General features: G+C 40.0%; 1 protein-coding gene across 1 annotated transcript in view; it reads right to left on the reverse strand.

Moving 5' to 3' along the window:
• The window catches only part of FRAS1 (Fraser extracellular matrix complex subunit 1), a 518,223-nt gene that overhangs the window by 321,986 nt on the left and 176,391 nt on the right, over positions 1-19,846 (reverse strand). The window contains exon 3 of the mRNA XM_061145732.1: positions 6,306-6,413. Coding sequence (XP_061001715.1) covers positions 6,306-6,413 — 108 coding nt within the window. The remainder of the gene's footprint in view (positions 1-6,305; positions 6,414-19,846) is intronic.

A 19,846-nucleotide genomic window follows, 5' to 3' on the forward strand; every position in this document is an offset into this window, starting at 1 on the left:
ATATATTTATATATCTATCCTTAGATTTGCCCCTCAAAACTCATTTTATGAATATAATATTCTTTATTTGTGAGTAGATGTTCCCTATTTTGAGTGTTGACCTATTGACCTTCTGTGGGAACATGAAAGAGGTGATTTGTGGCTAAAGAAGGAGTGAAGAGTTTTGCATGTAGGACTTGGAGAACAAAAGACAGGGAGTTCTTGCTACCTTACCCTGTTACCACACACAGTTTCATGAGTTGTGGGATGCATGGAACACATAAGCCTATTGGCCTGCAGGCTTTGCACTGGGAGCTTAGAAAGTGGTGACTTGGGCACAAGACACCAATGAACATTGCTTGCCTGGGATCTAGAGGAACCAACTAACAATAATGATGATGATCATGTGATAATCACAGCTAAAACAGGGTACTTAGAATAACCAGGTACTCTTCTAAGCATATGATACATATGTATATGTACATGTATATATATAATTTATCACAACAACTTGATTAGGTAAATACACTGCATTGGAGTTTGCAGCCAAAAATCCCTCCATGAATTAATAATACAGTGCCCTTTTGCATGGCACTGTCCTCTCGTATACATGTTCTTCAGAAATCCTGAAGGCTGGTTCTAGGCTAGACAGTCAATATTCTAAAAGCCTCTGTTCTCATTCCTTCAATTTTTCTCATATCTGTCTGTCTCTCTCTGACCCTTTTCTTTGACTCTGTAGCTAGCTATTCTATATGGATACAGGATATGAATACAAATCTATTACATACAATGATATGACGAATAGACAGATGATAGAGAGATAGACACAAATATCAAACAGAACTACAACTGACATTAGGCTATTTCCCGTTAACTAAGGAGCAAAACATAAATTGCAAAAGAGATTTTTAAATTTTTTTAAAAATGATAGGAATCCAAGGTACTTTAATAACAATAATAGTTTAGGGTACAATAGCACCGAAGAGTTGATGCTTTTGAACTGTGATGTTGGAGAAGACTCCTGAGAGTCCCTTGGACAGCAAGGAGAATCAAACCAGTCAATCCTAAGGAAAATCAGTGGTGAATATTCATTGGAAGGACATATGCTGAAGCTGATGTGAAGAACTGACTTCTTGGAAAAGACCCTGATACTAGGAATGACTGAAGCCAGGAAAAGGGCATGACAGAGGATGAGATGGTTGGATGGCATCACCAACGCGATGCACATGAGTTTGAGGAAGCTCCAGGAGTTGATGACAGACAGGGAAGCCCAGCGTGCTGCAGTCCATGGGGACGCAAAGAGACACGACTGAGCAACTGAACTGACTGACAATGTGATTCATTAACTTGTGCCATGAACTAATCTAAGTCTACCCAGCAGATGTGAAAACCAACACGTGCACCTGAGCAACACAAGGGAAAACATGGTGGAGTAGAAACTACATTGACTCATGAGCCAGGAACGAAGGCTCTTGTCACAGGAGTGCCACTGACTAGTGCTGTATGTTTGAGCAAGTGACTAAAGAACGAAAAAGTCTGTTTTTTTGTCTATAAAATGAGAAAGTCTCACAATCAATTTTAAAAGGTTTTTCTAGTTCTATCATTCTGTTTCCCTCACTCTCCAAATCTTCGATTTCTCTCTCTCTTCAAGGTCATTCCCCTTTGCCTCCCAAGGTGATCATAGTAATATCAAGTTCATAGAAATATTAAAAGCCAAAAAAAAAAAAAACCCACCCCTCTCCTTCCCTTGTTTGGTCATTTTACAAATATTGGCTAAGTATCTTCTATGTGCCATGCACTGTGCTGTTTGATAGGCTATATATAGTGAAGAAGAGGGTTGCTGCTCTCAAGGAGCTAAGAGTCTGGAGGAAGAAGCAAACAAATACACAGGCATTTGTAGTCTGGTCAAGGGCAGTAATAAGGACAAGCACAAACCACATGGCACCACCCAGGAGGCTTGATGACTGGGGACGGGAGGTTCAAAGAAACGTCACAGATGTAGTGGGATGCACCTCATGTCCCATTTCTCTCTTCCAACTTCAGTGAAGCTCCCTGAAGGAGTAGCCTATACTTGGCCATCCTACGCCCACTGTCCATCCACTCCTCAAGCCTCTGTAATATAGCAACCACACCCACCACTTCATTGACACCAACTTCAGTGGGAGCACAGTGGCCAACAGGTTGCAAAATTCAATAAAACATATTAAATTTCCTCACACTTACTCTCTGTCATGGGATCAACACTGTTGATATAAACTCCTTCTGGAAACACTCTATTCTCCTAGCTATCACAAGATTCTTCTCTCTTCTGACTATTTCTTACCCTTTACCTCTCTGACCATGTCTTCTTAATCTTCCTAAGTTTCTTCTCTTAGGTTCATCTTCCCTTTAATGACTGTGCTATCCAAATCCTGTCTTTGGTCTTCTATTCTTTTTTCACACAATCTCTTTGGATGAGCTCGCTCATCCTAAAGGTTTGCACTCTTGTGTTCCTGCTACTGATACCCACATTATATCTCCAACTCTGGGCTTCCCAGGTCATGTTAGTGGTAAAGAATCCACCTGCCAATGCAGGAGATCCAAGAGATATGAGTTTGGTCCCCGGGTCAGGAGGATCCCCTGGAGTAGGAAATGGCAACTTGCTCCAGTATTCTTGCCTGGAAAATTCCATGCATGGAGGGCTACAGACCATGGGGCTGCAAAACATCAGACATGACTGAGCATAGTACATGCTTCTCCTCTGAGCTTTATAGTCACATATCCCACTGCCTTTTGGACATACCTACCTTTCTCTTCCATGAACACTTCAAACTCAATGTGTCCAAACTGAAATTATCATTTTGTTCCCAGATGGGATTCTTTTCTTCTATATTGTCTATATATTCTCTTCTCTTCTATATTCTTTTCTTCCTATATTCTCAATATCAGTTTGTGGCTCTGCTAACCAATTAGTTATCAACTCATAAATATGAGAGTTATCTTTCCTTTTCCTTTCTCTCACCCTCCTACTTCATTCAGTTCTGCTAATTTCTTCCTTAAATACTTATCAAATCTACCCTTTCCTCTTTTTATTATTTATTTGGCTGCACTGAGTCTTGGCTGCAGCACACAAGATCTTTAGTTGTTGCATGTGGAATCTTAGTTCCTTGACCCAGGATCAAACCCAGGCCCCCTGCACTGGGAGCATGAAGTCTTAGCCACTGGACTTCCAGGGCAGGCCCTGCCCTTTCCTCTTGACTCCTACACTACCAGTGCTCTGATTCAGGTACTCACCCTTTCATCTGGATTATTCTCACAACCTTTGAACTGATCTCCTTATCTCCAATATTATGCATTATCTTTGAAAAACCAGATTTTTCAAAAAGTAAAGTGGGCCATCCTACCCACATGCCTTAAAACCTTCATTAGTATTCTACCAACTTAAAAATAAAATTCCAAGCTCCACAGTACAGCGTACAAAGCTCTCCATAACCTTGAACTTACCAACTCTCTAGCTTCATCTCTCATTCATTCATTCAGTCAGTCAAAAGATATTTATTGAGTGCCTACCATGTGTCAAGTGCAATTGTAGGTGCTGAGGATACACAGCAAATAAAAGAGACAGCAAACAAGAACTTTCAGTAAAATATAGAGTATGTCCAGACAGTAGTTAGTGCCAAGAAGAAAAATAAAGCATGGAAAAGAAATAGGAAATATGTGGTAGGGAGTGAAGAACTGCAATTTCAAATAGAATGGTATTCAGGCAAGACTTAGGGAAAGTAAAGGATTAAAATAGATAAATAGATGATAGATAGATAGATGGATATTTAGTCACTAAATTTTGTTTGACCCTATTGTGACTCCATTGACTATAGCCCACCAGATTCCTCTGTCCATGGAATTCTCCAGGTAAGAATACTGGAGTGGGTTGCCATTTCCTTCTCCAGGGGATCTTCCTGACCCAGGGATCGAACTCAGGTCTCCCTCGTTGTAGGTGGATTCTTTACCACTGAGCCACCTGAGAAGACCCAGATAGAATTTCAGGGAGAAGAGCAGAGCACAAAGGCCTTGATGGCAGAAGTACGCCTGGCAGAAGCATTCCCTGGACAAATCCAGGGAGCAGCAAGCAGGCTTGGTGTCTGAAGCAGACAGAGCAGGGAGAGGAATCAATTGATCGGAGGGTTCGCTTTGCTGGGGGCTCAGTGGTAAAGAATCTGCCTGCCAATGCAGCTTCTCTGGGTTCAGTCTCTGGGTCAGGAAGATTCCCTGGAGAAGGAAAGGATAACCCACTCCAGTCTTCTTGCCTGGAACATCTCCTGGACAGGCTACAGTCCATGGGTCGCAAAGGCTTGGACTTGACTTAACGACCAAACAACAACAGCAACACTTTACAGGACACTGTGAGGAGTTACTCAAAGTGAGAAGAGAAGCCATTGAAAGCTATTGGAGGGACTTAAGGAGAAAAGCAACATGATCTGACTTAAATTTTAATAGGATCCCCCCAGCCCCGGCTGCTATATCAAGATTACAGTGAAGAAGGCCAGTACAAAAACAGTGAAACAAGTGAAGAGGCCACTGGAAGAATACAGGCAAAAAATGACAATAAGGAAAACCAAAGTAAAAGCAAAGAAGTTGCATCTGAAATACACTGTTTTATGAAGGAAAAGCTGGGAATCTGCTAGCATGCTGGGTATGGGATGTAAGAGAACGTGGGGAGGATGATGCTACATTTTCTGACCTGAGAAATGGAAAGAAAGGAGTTGCCATTTGCTGCGAAAACTCAAGAGATGAGCAAATTAGGAAGGGACAAAATCATGCTTGGTACAGAACAAGGGTCAGAAATGTTTTCTGTGAAGAGCCAGATATATTTTAGCCTTTGGGGGTCACATAAGGTCTATACCCCAACTACATAACTGTCATTGTAGGACAAAAGCAGCTGGCTATAGATAATACTTAAATAAATGAGTGTGCCTGTGTTTCAATAAAACTTTATTTATGGATACTGAAACTTGATTTCATATAAATTTCACATCACAAAATACTCTTCAGTTGGTTTGTTCCAACCATTTAAAAAGGTAAAAACCATTCTTTGCTCACAGGGCAAAACAAAAAAAGGCGGCAGGCCAGGTTTAGTCTGTTGACCCCTGATAGAGAACATATCCAGGTTTCAGCAGCACCATCTATGTCTTCCAACATTCAATTCAAGGCTTCTTCCACGAAACCATACTTAGTCACATGAAGTGGAGGAGGGCATGTCTTCATGGCCCGTATAAAACCAGCTCAAATTCTGACATGAGTTACTCAGTGAGCAAAATGGAGATCTTTTAGGAGTACTTACTTCATAAAATAGAAATACTACCAAATTTACCAACATTTAATGTACACTCAGCTTCTCAGAAATATAGCCAAGAAGAAATCTAGGAATACTATTAAAGGGATACAGAAACTTCACTCCAATATTAGAAACAAACAGAACCTTCCTAGCATCAGATGACATAAAGACTCAAGAATAATTATTATGGGGTTGGGAGGGAAAACTCTAGAAAAATAAACTGTGCTTGTGAAACTGACAGAAAGCTTTTTAAAGAAAATAATTGGTCTTCTCCAGGGAGTTTCCAATGTTCAAATTTGAAGCTTAAAATTTTTTGTTGTTTGTAAGCAGATTTACTTTAAAAAGAAGAGAGTCAGTACCTGGGGAGAAAAAATTCCAACAGAATAGATGTATAGTCAAAAAGTAAAAATAAAGCAATTTAATAAAGGGGAAATGAGGAAATATCCCACACACATTTGGTTAGACACCAGCAGATTTCTTGATTAAAGTCTATCCTATGATCCTAGGTAGTCCAATGATACAGTCAGTTGCACAATAAACAATATCTTTAGAAAATCATCTTTGAGAAGTCAATCCTGACTTGCAATGCATTCAGTGGCTTGTAAAATGGTGTGGCTAGTATCAGTAGCTATGGCAAGTGTCAGATCCAGGGAAGATCTCTTGACAGCAGCTTCTTAACTGCATAATCATATTAAGCTGCCTAAAATCTCTAGGCTACACTTTCCATTTCTGTAAAGTGGGGATATAGATATCTACTCCACAGAACTTCAAATGGGATAACACTTTAAATGGGGTAACACTGTAAGACCTTTAAGTTTTAACCTTGAGTGCCTCATTCAGAGTAAATGTCCAACACACAGAAATTAAGACATTCTTAGAAATGATATGCTAAAACTGTATTCCGTAAACTTTGTAATTAGAGGTTGTGATAAATGTCAAAACCAGATGACCGAAAAAATGCAAACATCCTACTCTTCCCCAGCTTTACATTTAGACAATAATTAGGATACCATACCTTCTCAAAGGCACACTGAGGGTTTCTGCAAACAGCGGGTTTGCAGATAACGATATCACCATGGCAACGGCAGTTCTGGCATGAATCGGGCTTCCAAATGGTGGCATCCTGCGAAGAAGCATAAGCTCTGAGTTAAAACCTGATCAGTCAGGGTGGGAGCATACAGAAGTGGCGCCATCAACAGCCCCACGGCCTGAACATCTCAAAGGCAAAGGAAAGTCATAGGCACATGCAGAGCTTGCTGGGTCCTGATTAAACCCCGAGAAGCTATAAAAGCAGCCTAATCCATTTCACCAGTCAACCCACGTAACCAGAGACAAGGGCATGCAGCAGAGAGCTGTCGATTTCCAGAGTAAAAACAATCGATTGGACTGAAATCCCAGGAGGACAAGCTGCTCCCTGACTTGAGGTTTCTCTGTGCTGCTAACTAGCAGAAACCATCAGAGTGTATCCAGAGGAAAATGACGCTTGGACTAGCACTAACCAGCTTCCTAAGAGCAGCTTTTGCCACTGGGTACTTTGAGCATCTCACACTTCACTTCCCGGCTCTTCGCTCCTACATCTGCTCACCCTCATCTATTCCATGGCTCACCTTTACCTCTGATGGGACAAAGTGGAGACCCATCACCGGGCCCTTGCCTGTCGCCCTAGCCTCAGCAAATCTGACAGCTCTGAGACTTCTGTCTGTCCACGCTAGATGGTCAAGCCATCGGACAGCCCCAGCCTCCTTTCTCCTGGCCTCACAGCTTATCTTCTTCCTGCTTCCCTCTTCTCCTTGACTCTCCCAAAGACAGCTTGCAAACCAATGCACTTCTTCAAGCCTCAACCTCAGAGTGAATCATTTCCTAAGCCTTAAGCCTATGCACTGCAGCCTCCACTCGGGTGTGACTCCTCATGGCTTCTCTGGAAGCCCAGTCTCCTGTACATATTGCTACACTTTTACTGAACTCACAAATTCCTGTTACCCTGCCCGGACCAGACTGTGAGCACCCCACAGCGGGCACTGTTCTGGGCCCCGCACGCTGGCGGTCTTTCTAAACCAAACGTTCACTGTGCACGAGTCGCTTAGTGAAGGTTTTGTCCTCCTTTCTATACTTCCTCATCCTCTTGTCGTCCAATAACTGAAGTACTACTCAAATACATTGGAGAGAAGTAAGGGAAACTTCTAAACTCTTGATAGAGTCACAGACTGTTAGCACTAACCTGAACTGGGATGAGCTGGGAAAAGCATGGGTGCTGGTAAAAGATGCTATCACACAAAGGCAGACACCAAATGTGACAGCTAACTTCTGTGTCAACTTGGTTAGACCATGGTACCCAGCTGTTTGGTCAAATACAAGCCTAGATGTTGCTGTGAAGGTATTTCATAGATGTAATTAACATTTATAATCAGTTAAGCAAAAGAGATTACCCTCAACAATGTGGATGAACCTCATCCAATCAACTGAAAGCCCTGAGAAAAGCAAGATTTCCTGAAGAAGAAAGATTTCAGCCTCAAGACTGTATCACAGAAATTCTGCCTGCGTTTCTAGCCTGTTGGCCTGCGCTACAGGCTTCAAACTTGCCAGTCCCCACAATCACATGAGTCAATTCCTTAAAATAAATTCCTCCATTTTCCCCTCTCTCTTTCTCTCCCTCTCCCCACCCCCATACATATACATATGGTTGGCCATAATATCTTATGGAAAAAACCCAGACGAACTTTTTGGTCAACCTAAAATATATGCTTCCTATTCGTTCTGTTTCTCTGAAGGACCATGTCTGAGATACCAACACTGGTACAGACTCACATGGATTGTGCACAACAGTCTCAAGGAAAAGTGAAGTCGTCCTTTGTGTTCAGAAATGCTAAATGTATAAGCTTTTAGGGAATGTGCTTCAAACTCCAAGTGATATAAGAACTACAAACCTATCTGAAGTGAGATGACATTTCCAGTGCCTAATTCATGAGAAACTTGAATTAAAGCAAATGCATACTGGAACCTGACTTGGAACACCTCTGAATTTCTTTCTCTTTATGTTAAAGCGCATTCTTCTGAAATGACAATTGTGTGCCAACCACAGTCTACTCTTAACCCAAAAAGCAAGGACAAATAGGTGAGGGGGGAAAAAAAATTCATTCTCAAGCACAATGTAATATATGTTCCCTGTTGATATAAGAAAATAGTATCGGCTTCAGGATACAGATGAAATAAAAATGACAACTTCATGAAGTCAGCAGCTGCTGTTTATTGATCACGTATGCTGTGCTGACAGGAAGTGTTGTTAGGAGAAGGCACTTGCGGCGCTGGAGAAGGCTGGCCTCGATCACCTTCCTGGCCTCTGCCATCATCGGAGAGGGCTGAGCCCAGCAGAGAGGGAAGCCAGCGTGCATCAGCGCTTCGTGAAATTCTTACAGGAACAACAACCCTACGAAGCTGGCACTGCAATTATCATGACTATTCCCACATGAGGAAACAAGACGTGAGAGATTGAGCAATTTGCTCAAGTTCACAAAGCTGTCTGAGACCTAAGAACTCAGACTCTGAAATCAGGCTACTGGATTTGAATCCTGGTGTCACCAGTCATTAACAGTGAGTCCATTTTATCAAGGTTTCTGTGTCCCAGGTTCCTCATCCGTAAAGTAGATAAAGAACTAAACCCATAGGGTGTGTGAAAAGATCAGATGAGACATGTGCTTAAAGAGATTTGAACAGTGCCTGGAACTTATCAAAGGCCCATTATTTACTTTTAATGCAATTTATTGTTATTCCAAATTCTTCCTGTGATGTCATAGGCATTTAGCAAGTATCTTTCTAAACACTTCCTTTTCTTGGAGTGAAAATATTCCCCTAAGGACCCTGTCTTTCCCGTCTTCCCACTACTGCCTACACAGGCAAAGCAGAGTGAAACTGTTATTTAATTAGCACCCAAGCTTTGAAAGGGCTTCCCCTTGAGGTTCAGCTGGTAAAGAATCTGCACCTGGGTTCGATCCCTGGGTTGGGAAGATCCCCTGGAGAAGGGATGGCTGCCCACTCCAGTATTCTGGCCTAGAGAATTCCAGGGACTGTATAGTCCAAGGAATTGCAAAGAGTCGGACACGACTGAGCAACTTTTACTTTCACTGGAAAGACCCAGAAACGCTGCATTAGAAGAAATGAATGAATCCATAGATTGCATTTTCAAGACCACTTAGGTCATTGGAAAAGCATGTGTAACCATGAACCCATCTTCCTTTTCACTCAGACCTCAGATGATCACACCAGTTCCAGGTACTCGCTTCAACCCAGGATGGCTCTAAAACTCCCTCCATTCTTACACCAGGCATTAAGTTCTTCCCCACACCTCAACTATCTCCTCAATGACCCTAGACTCCAGAATAGTCCATTATACCTTTTAACAGCTTTCAATCACTGGGCCTAGCTCACTCAACTCTAAATAGAATGTCCTAAAAACATGGAATATTTTTTCATTTTCATTTGCAGAAACATGACTTTTCAATATGTTAATTAAAAACTAAATTTCTGGGCCCAGGGAGCATTCCTGAATTTGTTCACAGATCTGAGTTCCCTCCAGTATGCCACTTCCAGGAAGGAGAGCTAGCTTTATTCCTCTGTGTATAGCCCCTCCACTGAGCACAATTACTGAGTGTCGGCTGACTTCATTAGTGAACAACCTTGAATACTTACTTATCGTGAAGAAAATTTCTTTCCCCATGATTTGAGATATCCCAGTTAGGATGAGAGGTCTTGAGAAAACAATATTTAAATGACATTCACTACAAAACCCCCATAATGTTGAAGCTTATTAGTTCACTGAAACCAAACTACAAAGACTTCCCTAGTGGCTCAGATGGTAAAGAATCCGCCTGCAACACAGGAGACCCGGGTTTGATCTCTGGGTTGGGAAGATGCCCTAGCGAAGGGAATAGCAATCCAGTCCAGTAATCTTGCCTGGAGAATTCCATGGACAGAGGAGCCTGGCAGGCCACAGTCTATGAGGTAGCAAAAAGCTGGACATGACTGAGCAACTTTCACTTTCAAACAACAAAGAAAAATTTTCTTCATCTAGGCATTTTCAAAAAACTTCCTTATATTAATGTCCTCATAGAGTCTATAATTTATGGTTAATTTTAAACAAAACGAGCCCTTTACCAAGGCCTAGATAGATAGCCATATATTTTTCAGGTCTAAAACTTTAGGAATCAATTCCTATAGTACCATAAAATTGCTTTATGAAGAAAGGGATACTAGAGTTCCTCGATCGCTAAAACTGGATAAAGCCATAAAGTCCAAAGAAATAACACTGTAAAGTAAATTTTACAGATTTTCCATGTTACCATTGCAATTCTGTCGCTTTATAATCCTCTCTTCCAATCTAACACACTCTGCAAAAGAAATAGTCTTAAAATAGTTTTTCACTAGAATGTAGATTAAAGGATTAGATTACGACAAACCTAAAAAGCAACCTAAATGGCTTTTAATATTTCTAATAATAAGTGAATAAAGTGTTCTTGCAGATATACAGTGCCTCCTCCCCCAGACATGTTGAAGTGATAGCAAGGTGCTTCAAAAAAACAACAACAACTATTTCACTTGGTTAAGTATTTATTAAATATTTGTTTAATGCTAAAAATAAACAATGACTACATCCCTCATGAGTACTCAGATTGCTGGGGAAACATTATTTATGATATTCTATAATAGTTTATCAACTGTCGACATAATTTTTTTATCTGAATGTTATAATAACCCTATTTTAACTATTGATTTATTCATCTCATTTTAAATCTCCTTGGCTTGTTAGGCCAAAAATGAGAAAGGAGGAATAAAATAACCCCAAAGTTGTGCTTTCAAGTTACAAAATAGTAAGCAGAATATAATGTGTTTTTATAATTAAAATATATTTCTGTGCATGGTCATTCCTGGGTAGGGATTCTTGGTGATTTTTTGTCTCTTTCCTTTATCCTTATCCATACTTTTTGTTATTTCAATAGCAAAATATATGTAACTTGTGTGATCTTTTAAAGTTAATTTCAAAATATAAGACAGAAAAAAACAAAAATATGGTACCCTTTTCTCTACAAACAATAGGTAGAAAGCAACCGAATTTTGAAGCTGAACTGGCATGGGGGGAGGGGAGTTAAATAAAAGCACCCAACAAATACCTAAGAGTGAGCCATTTACCTAAACCTTTGTGTTATTATCAAACATTTCTTCTTGTATTCAGTAAGATTTTAAAAAACTGTCTCTCTATTTGTCCTTGAGTGCCATGAAAGGACTGCAATATTCCACTGGGCCTCCTGTCTCCATTTCTGGAAGTTCATTTTCCTGACAAGTCTGGTTTTCAGGAAAGATAATCCATACATAAGGGTTCTTTGACCCAGCTCCAGTTCGGACACAGAATAAATGGTTCCTGTTTGTCAAGGAACCATAAAGAAACGAATCAATAACTTTCATAAGGTTATTTCAGAGTTCAATTCTTTCCCCAAGTGCCCTTCCTCAGACAGCTTAGATAAACAATGCCTTTTTCATTTGATCTCATTTTTAAGTTCATGTGAAACTCTTTATCCACCCCCAAATAAAAGGGAGCAGAGGACACTTATTGGTAAGAAAAGGTAAGAGTCCTTGTATTTACATTAAATTCCCCCCTTGCAGGAAGAACAAACACAAGCCAAAGGCAAACAAAACAGAAAATGGTGATCCCCTTCCTGTTTGAGACCTATTTTTAAAATCTGCTGTTATTGTTTAGGGTCTAAGTCGTGTCCAACTCTTTTGTGACCCCCATGGACTGAAATGTACTAGGCTCCTCTGTCCATGGGATTTCCCAGGCAAGAATACTGGAGTGGGTTACCATTTCCTTCTCTAGAGGATCTTCCCAGCCCAGGGATTAGATCTACATCTCCTGAATTGACAGGTGTGTTCTTTGCCATTGAGCCACGAGGGAAGCCTTGCTCCACACAATACACCCTTATGGAGTTTGTTCTGCACACCAAGGACTGAAGTAGTTTCACACTGTGGCATTCTGGAGTGATTAGCTTGTACCTGATCTCCTCCTGCTGTTGTCTTAAAATGATAAAATTGAAGGAATCAATCATAAGAAGATCAACTTAGATACAGGAACAATGTCATGAACCACAGATGAAAAGCTAGCTTCTTTATATAACTGCAAATGTCTTTGTTCAGTCGGCTGACACGAAACCCTGAAAAGCACAGCAAGTTACCATCATGTTCTTGTACACATGTCTTCTTAGAATAGTGAGCTAGCACTGGTGGAGGAGCAGAAAGGAAAGGAAAGGAAAGGGAACAAGCTACTACCACGGGCCAGTACTTCTCCAGATCTCCCACACACTCAGCATCTCAGGGGCCCTCCCAGCATCTCGTGGACAAAGCATCACTACGCTACTTTTTCATTGATGGAACAAGGTGTGAAAAGGCTGAGTGAATTGTCCAGAACTCATCTAGTAATGGGTGGATCTGGGATTCAAATCCATCCTTTTTTCTTCTAGGCTGTACTGTTCTCATGTAATATTAATAACAATTAATGATTTATTACATATACATATTTATTATATATATTACATATACATAATTATTACATATATATATTACATATATATGTGTGTGTGTGTATATATATGCCTTATTTGGGGGCTTCCCAGGTAGCTCCAGTGGTAAAGAACGCACCTGCCAATGCAAGTTGACGTAAGAGACGCAGGTTTGATCCCTGGGTTGGGAAGATCCCCTGGAAGAGGGCATGGCAACCCACTCCAGTATTCTTACCTGGAGAATCCCACGGACAGAGGAGCCTGGCAGGCTGCAGTCCATAGAGTCAGAGTTGAACACAACTGAAGTGACTTAGCATGTACCTATACATGCCTTATTTTATGTATGTAGTGTGTGTATAGATAGATAGATAGATACTAGAGAGCAGTCTTACCATTTCAAATCACTCTTCCACTTTCTCACTTTAATAGGCCAATAAGATGGGATAAACTACGGCGCTGCTGCTAATTTTCAGGGGAAAGGACTGCGAGGTTAGGTGACGCACCTGCCTAACAGACTCCCCTGTGCCTCCAACAGCACACTCCCACACCCTCTTCATCTAATTCTCACACATCCTCCAAGTCTCAGCTGAAACATCACCTCTTCAGGGAGACCTTCTCTGCCTCCTTAACTAAGTCAGTATTTCCCTGTCTCATGTTCCCAAAGCTCCCCCTGCTTCCATAAAGCCAATCTTATTTCTCCAAGTTCTTCTGGCACAGTAAAGAAAAATAAGAAAGAGGGCATCTTCTGGATTTCAGATGTTTTGGCATGTTCACATCTTTCATGTCTTCCCAAAATATTTTGAGATACGTACTATCATCATCTCCATTTCACAGATAAGGAAACCAAGAGTCTGAGAGTCTAGGTAATATTCCCAAAGCTTCTAAGTGACTGTCAGTTCAGTCACTCAGTCATGTCCAACTCTTTGCAACCCCATGGACTGCAGCACATCAGGCTTCCCTGTTCATCACCAACTCCCGGAGCTTACTCAAACTCATGTCCATCGAGTCGCTAATGCCATCCAACCATCCCATCCTCGGTCGTCCCCTTCTCCTCCTGCCTTCAATCTTGCCCAGCATCAGGGTCTTTTCAAATGAGGCAGTTCTTCCCATCAGGTGGCCAAAGTACTGGAATTTCAGCTTCAGCATCAGTCTTTCCAGTGAATATTCAGGACTGATTTCCTTTAGGATGGACAGGTTGTATCTACTTGAAGTCCAAGGGACTCTCAAGAGTCTCCTCCAATACCACAGTTCAAAAGCATCAATTCTTCTGTGCTCAGCTTTCTTTATGGTTCAACTCTCACATCCATACATGACTACTGGAAAAACCATAGCTTTGACTAGACGGACCTTTGTTGGCAAAGTAATGTCTCTTGTTTTCTAATGTGCTGTCTATGTTGGTCATAACTTTTCTCCCAAGGAGCAAGTGTCTTTTAATTTCATGGCTGTAATCACCTTCCACAGTGATTTTGGAGCTCCCCCAAATAAAGTCTGTCCCTGTTTCCATCATTTCCCCAACCATTTGCCATGAAATGATAGGACGGGATGCCATGATCTTCATTTGCTGAATGTTGAGTTTTTAGCCAACCTTTTCACTCTCCTCTTTCACTTTCATGAAGAGTCTCTTTAGTCTTCACTTTCTGCCATAAGGATGGTGTCATCTGCATATCTGAGGGTATTGATATTTCTCCCGGCAATCTTGATTCCAGCTTGTGCTTCTTCCAGCCCAGCATTTCTCATGATATACTCTGAATATAAGTTAAATAAGTGGGGTGACAATATACAGCCTTGACGTACTCCTTTCCCTATTTGAATTAGTCTGTTGTTCCATGTTCAGTTCTAACTGTTGCTTCCTGACTTGCATACAGATTTCTCATGAGGCAGGTCAGGTGGTCTGGTATTTCTACCTATATCTGAATCGATGTCCATTTGACTCTAAAGCTTCCATTTCCCCCACCATACCCACATCTGTACCCACAGCCTTGGTCTATGGACACAAAGTTATACAAGTTATCCGCATATCAACTCAAGGACCAATGCCAATATGCTAAGTGCATGCTCAGTTGTGTCTCTTTGTGGCTCTATGGAGTCCCCTGCCAGGCTTTTCTGTCCATGTGATTTTCTCAGCAAGAATACTGGTGTGGGTTCCTCCAGGTGATCTTCGTGACCCAGGGATCGAACCCTCATTTCCTGTATCTCCTACATTGTAGGCAGACCCTTTACCACTGCCACTGGGGAAGCCAATACGGTAGAGTGGATAAACTTGGGTTCAAATACCGATTCAACTACTTCCTAGCTTTGGGAACTTAGACAAATCGTTTAGCTTTTTTGAGCTTCCATTTCCTAATATATAAACTAAGGATAAAATTGGACCCAATAGGGTGACAGTGAAGATGAAATAAACTAATGTACTTACTTAGCACAGTGACTAGTGCATAAAAAGCACTTGATAAATGTCAGCTGTGAGTCTGATTACTTGCCATTATCTTAACCAGTTGACCACAATATTTTCTGTGATGGAATACTTGTAGCACTTAGAGATTTATTTAGAAAATCCCTCCAGCTTCCAAGATAAGGGGAAGTTTACTTTCCTATAGTTTAAATGTTTACAAAATATTCTGTAGAGTGTTGTGGAAATTATACTCCTAGAGTAGTATACAAACAAAATACTCTTCAAAATGTAGAATAAAATTAAATATCCAGTGAATGTGCTTCACATTCCAAATTCTGAAGCAATGGAAACACAGGCTTAGCTCTTCTATTTTTACCCCCAGCTTTCCATTTGTTCAACACAATCCTGTTACAGTAAAAGCCCAACCTAAGAGGACTCCAGTGGCAAAATAACCCTCATAAATTCCTGGAGATGTTAACCACAGAAAGTTCTATAGTGAATAAAAAATCTGCCTCATATTTCCACTCAAAGTAATCCAGTTACTAGGGAGAATCTAGGATAGCTTAAGCTTGAAATTGCTTTTTTTATTCTCTCTAGCAATTCAACTCTCAAAGACTTTATTTCCTATTTCTAAAGCAAATGGAGAAAAAAAATCAAACATTCAAAATGTTTGCACATGAAATTAAAGTATAGCTATACCATTATCTCTCATATTAAAATTATTTATTTTTTTGTCTTCCACTCCCCACTAGATCATTCTCATTTGTTCTATAATTAGTTGTTTACATCTATCTCCCTCCCCAAAATTGAGGATAATTTCTTTACACAGAGGTAGCTTTGCATTCTCATAGTGATTGAAACATGGCAGGCACTTATAATGATTTTGACTGAGTTAATGAATGGATGGATGGGTGGATGGATAGATATTCCCAAATCTAAATAATTGCTAGCAATTTTGTGTTGTAATTGCTGCAAGTCAAACACACAGACAATAGCACTTCACTCTCCAAGCTGCTCTTGTGGTTGCAGTAGCCCATTTCAATGCGTGCTATTTGAGATCCAGCCTTCTAGACCTATGTTTCCGTCAAGACTTTTGTTCTAAAAGAGTCCTTCTGTTTCTGCCTGGTGTATTCCAGCATGCCAAAGCTGCATAATAGCACTTGAAGCTATGCAGCAAAACCTTCATCCCTAACTTTTCCTTCTAGCTAGTCTCTTGGCAGTTGGTCTAGTTAAACTGGCCAACCAGTAAATGGTTGGGAGTTGTACTGGCACTCACATTCCACCAGGTAAATCCACATTCCACAATGTCTGCTGTCAGGCCCAGCCAAGGCCTTGACTCAAAGACTTCAACACTGGTGAGCGGCCTCATGATTTAATGTAGAGCATGCTGCTAAACAGGGACTATGCAACCCCAACAGGCATTTAAAATTTTGCTTTGAAGAATAAAGTTTAGGGTGTTACTGGGATTTAATAGACAAGGATCATAAATTCCAGATGTCTCGTAATAAGCAAGACATTTCAGCACCTAGAAAACTGTCCCACTTTCACATGAATTTCAAGTGTCCCACAAAACATTCACAGCAATGAAAAATCTGTTTATAGTTAACTGATTATATATCTCAACTGTTCCTGTTTTACACATAAAGACTTTATTGTCCAGGAAATTAACTAACATGTAACTCAAACAAAGATTTTAGTTTATTTTGTTTAGAATTTAATGAAGATAACAGAAGACAATCAGAACATATATTGGAGATTTTATAAAACCTATGAATATTTCATCAGATAACCAATATCTATAAGCACAGTTAATTTCAAACTGCAAAACAGAAAACAAACATGTGAGATTAATTTTGCTTAACTGCAGACTGGATATAACACACACACACACACACATACACAACAATAACAACAACAACCAGAAGGATAAGTAGTAGAAAACCACAAACAACAATGACAACAACCAGAAGGATAAGTAATAGAAAACCCCCAACTGAAACATCAAGAACAAAAAGTATGGAAACCATGGAAAAGAGTGTGGGAGACACAAGGAACATGACACAAGGTTTGATATATGGGCAACTGAGTCCTGAGAAAGAAATAGCAGAAAATAGGCAGAAACAAACTTTTCAAGAAATAATAGCCAAGAATTTCTCCAAACAGAAGAAAAACATCACGCCATAGATTCAAGAAGTACTATGTACATCAACTAGAATACACATAAAGAAAACACCTAAGAACATCAGGGTAAAACTCCAAAAATTCCACAGCAAAGAGAAAAAAATTTTTTCCTCCAACTTGTCCCTACTTTCTCCACCCCAGTCTTGATAACCACCTTTCTACTGTAATTTTCTATCAGTTTGCCTTTAAAAAAAAAAAAAAATTTAGCATATAGTTAATATCATGCAGTCTTTCCTCATGTGGCTTATTTCACGTAACACAATGCCCTCCAGATTCATCCATACTGTTGTAAACTTAGAATTTCCTTCCTTTTTAAAGATGAACAATATTTCGCTGTATTTATATGTGCTATATTATCTTTATCCATTCATTCATCAAAAGACATTTAGGTTGCTTTCATAAAGAAAAATCTTCAAAGCCAGAGAGGAATTAATTTCAAAGATTAATACTAAAACTGACAGCTAACTTCTGCACCAGAAAAAAAAAAGGTGAAAGGCAGAAAACAAATATTTAAAGAAAGAAAGAAAACAATCATCAACTTAGAACTGTATACCTAACAAAAATATCCTTGAACAATGAAAATGAGATAAAGATATTTTAAATTAATAAAATGTGTGAGAATTTGTCACCTACAAACTCAAACTAAAGAAATGAAAATATTAAATAAATTCTTCAGACAAAAAGAAAATGTTTCTAGATGGAAACACAGTAATGTAAGAAGGAACTTAGAGTAATCAAAACATCAAATATGCAAGCAATCTAAATAAATAACTGTACAAAACAAAATGTTGACGTCTTGTGAGATTTGAAATATATGTAAGTTTAAAATGCCTAATAAAAATAACAAGATAGTAGAGGAATAAATAAAGCTGAAATGTTTCAAGGTTCTAGTATTAGTTGGGAGGAGATAAATAAAATGATTACTACTGTAATTTCTGTAATTTCTAGGATAACCATTAAAGAAATAAAGCATGTATAACTAAAAAGCTAATGTGAAATTAGATACACACAAAAAGGATTAGATCCAAAAGACAAACAGAGAAAAAAAGAGAAAAAAAAGAACAGAAGTGACAAATAGAAAACAAATAGCAATATTAAATATAAACCTTAAATTATGAGCGATTACAGGCTTCCCTGGTGGCTCAGATGGTAAAGAATCTGCCTGCAAGGTGGGAAACCTGCGTTCGATCCTTGGGTTGGGAAGATCACCTGAGAAGGGAATGGCAACCCACTCCAGTATTCCTGCCTGGAGAATTCCACGGACAGTGGAGCCTGGTGGGCTACAGGTCATGGGGTTGGAAAGAGTTGGATATGCCTGAGTGACTAAACACACAGCAATATGAACAATTACATTGACAAAAAATGTTAAAGGATAAAGACTGTCAGACTAGGTGAAAAACAGAGCAGTGGATACAATAATACTGAGAGCATTTATTATGAAATATCAGCTGAATTTCCCAAAATAAAACCCCATATGTAGATATGTATCTGTGTTGTCCAGTCTCTCAGTTCAGTTCAGTTCAGTCGCTCAGTCGTGTCCGACTCTTTGCAACCCCATGAACCGCAGAACGCCAGGCCTCCCTGTCCATCACCAATCCCGGAGTCTACACAAAACTGTGTCCATTGAGTCGGTGATGCCATCCAATCATCTCATCCTCTATCGTCCCCTTCTCCTCCTGCCCTTAATCTTTCCCAGCATCAAGGTCTTCTCCAATGAGTTAGCGCTGCGCATCAGGTGGCCAAAGTATTGGAGATTCATCTTCAACATCAGTCCTTCCAGTGAACACCCAGGACTGATTTCCTTTAGGATGGACTGGTTGAATCTCCTTGCAGTCCAAGGGACTCTCAAGAGTCTTCTCCAACACCACAGTTCAAAAGCATCAATTCTTCTGCACTCAGCTTTCTTTATACTCCAACTCTCACATCCATACATGACCACTGCAAAAACCATAGCCTTGACTAGATGGACCTTTGTTGGCAAATATCTCTGCTTTTTATCTCTGCTTTTTAAAATGCTGTCTAGGTTGGTCATACCTTTCCTTCCAAGGAGTAAGTGTCTTTTAATTTCATGGCTGCAATCACCATCTGCAGTAATTTGGGAGCCCAGAAAAATAAAGTCAACCACTGTTTCCACTGTTTCACCATCTATTTGCCATGAAGTGATGGAACTGGATGCTGTGATCTTAGTTTTCTGAATGTTGAGTTTTAAGCCAACTTTTGCACTCTTCTCTTTCACTATCATCAAGAGGCTCTTTATTTCTTCACTTTCTGCCATAAGTGTGGTGTCATCTGCATATCTGAGGTTATTGATATTTCTCCTGGCAATCTTGATTCCAGCTTGTGCTTCCTCCAGCCCAGCCTTTCTCATGATGTACTCTGCACATAAATTAAATAAGCAGGGTGACAATATACAGCCTTGATGTATCCTTGTTGTTCAGTCTCTCA

This window comes from Dama dama, chromosome 6 (genome assembly GCF_033118175.1).
Source record: "Dama dama isolate Ldn47 chromosome 6, ASM3311817v1, whole genome shotgun sequence".
Classification (NCBI taxonomy): Eukaryota; Metazoa; Chordata; class Mammalia; order Artiodactyla; family Cervidae; genus Dama; species Dama dama.